Here is a 1,878-nt window from a genome sequence, read left to right as displayed (position 1 = left end):
ACAAACAATTTAAGTTCCACGTAACCCTCTACAGAGGAGTTGATGTGATGTATAGATTCACCATGAAGCTACTACGTTGGAGCTAAATTTTCCCCATCAGATTACATTTTGTTAGAAGGAGAAATGAGCTTTAGAAAAACAAACTTTTTTACTGCACATTTTACTTCCTTGTTTCGCAAAGTGTAAACGAGTGGATTTAACAAGGGGGTTAAAGTAGCAAAAACAACATTACCCATTATATGGATATCAATCGGCAGGTCTGCTCTGTAGGAAACATATGCCATGGCGATGGATGAATAGTAAGTGCCAACCACAATCAAATGGGAAGTGCAAGTAGAAAAAGCCTTACTGCGACCTATGTTAGAGTTGATCTTTAATATGGAGATAATGATGCAAATATATGACAGGGCGACGAGTATAAAAGGCACAGCTGAAACAGTCATGGCAAAGTAAAACCCCATGAGAGACTGAAAAGTGGCGATGAAATCTGAACATGCTGCCTGCACAACTGCCAAGTGATCACAAAAGCAATTATAAATTGTGGTTTTTTCACCAAATGTTAACAGAGAGACCTGGAAGGTAATAGGTATTGATATTGACAATGGAGTTACCCAGGCACATGCTGCCAGTAGAATGTTTGCTTTCTTTGTCATTTTAACAGGATAATGGAAAGGAGTGCATATCGCTACATAACGATCATAAGACATGACTACAAGAAATAGCGATTCAATCACTGTTAGACCATGAAAACAGTACATCTGCAGAAAGCAGAAGTGAAAAGAAATAGTTTTGGCATTGACCAGAAACATTGCCAACATTTTGGGAATGGTAGTAGTTGTAAATAGTATATCTAGCACAGAGAGATTAGTTAGGAAAAAGTACATGGGTTTGTGAAGTGTTTGATCAATCACAACTACAGCTATAATAATGGTATTACCAATTAGTATTATCAGATAACATAACAAAAATACAAAGAAAAGAGGGATTTGGAAATCTTGAAGTGCAGGAAATCCAGTGAGATAAAAGTCTTTAGCAGAAGAACTGCCATTGCAGTTGTTCATGGACTGATTGTTGAATACATCTAGAATGAAAAACACAAAGTGAGGAAACAACACGATTTATTTCATTAGTGTCAAAGATTGTAGGATTGTGAATGTAGTGTGTTTTTCTGAAGATCTTTGTTGCTAAAATAACATATTGGGCTTATTATTGTATATAATTGCTTCTCTCACAAATTTCTGTTCACTCTAAGAGCCTTTTACTCCAAACAATGTATTTAACCAGGTTGGGCAGGAATGTTGTACCTATCTTTAGTTTCTCAGAAGCTGGGAATGAATGATGGCATGGATCATTTGATTATTACCTGTTCTGTTCATTCCGTCTAGTACACCTGGCATTGGCCTCTGTTGACAGGATACTGGGATAGATTAGACTTTGGAATGAGCCAGTATGGCTCTTCTTATGTTCTTATTTATATATGAAGCCTCTGGAGAGAAAATGAGATGGTTTAAGTACTATGTTGATGACAATTAGCAATACATCTGTTTCCCAATGATGCAGTTACTCAGCATTCAGTCTGGATATATAATGAATAATGTTCTTAAATCTATCCATGTAGCTTAAAAAGGAGAAAAAAGGGAATGTTTCATAAGAATGGCTAAAACAAAAGGAAGAACTATGTAGCACTTTAAAGACTAACAAGATGGTTTAATAGGTGATGGGCTTTCGTGGGCCAGACCCACTTTCTCAGATCATATTCTGAAAGAGAATTGGCATGACCACACATTCCAAAGGAATACAAGGAAAAAAGTGAACACATTATTAAACTGACAAATCAGATTTAGAACAGAAGGTGGGGAGAGGGACAGAGAGGTTGGG

General features: G+C 36.7%; 1 protein-coding gene across 1 annotated transcript; it reads right to left on the bottom strand.

Annotated features, from left to right (window-relative positions):
* On the bottom strand, positions 1–1,061 carry LOC102463655 (olfactory receptor 2AT4-like). Its single transcript, XM_006127536.3, has one exon. The coding sequence runs from the start codon at positions 1,059–1,061 to the stop codon at positions 102–104; it is 960 nt and encodes a 319-aa protein (XP_006127598.3). The 3' UTR covers positions 1–101.
* Between the last annotated feature and the right edge of the window lie 817 nt (positions 1,062–1,878).

The sequence above is a fragment of the Pelodiscus sinensis genome, chromosome 1 (genome assembly GCF_052426305.1).
Source record: "Pelodiscus sinensis isolate ZL-2025 chromosome 1, ASM5242630v1, whole genome shotgun sequence".
In the NCBI taxonomy this organism is placed as follows: domain Eukaryota; kingdom Metazoa; phylum Chordata; order Testudines; family Trionychidae; genus Pelodiscus; species Pelodiscus sinensis.
Note: the sequence above shows the minus strand (reverse complement) of the source record. Positions and strands in the feature narration are given on the sequence as shown.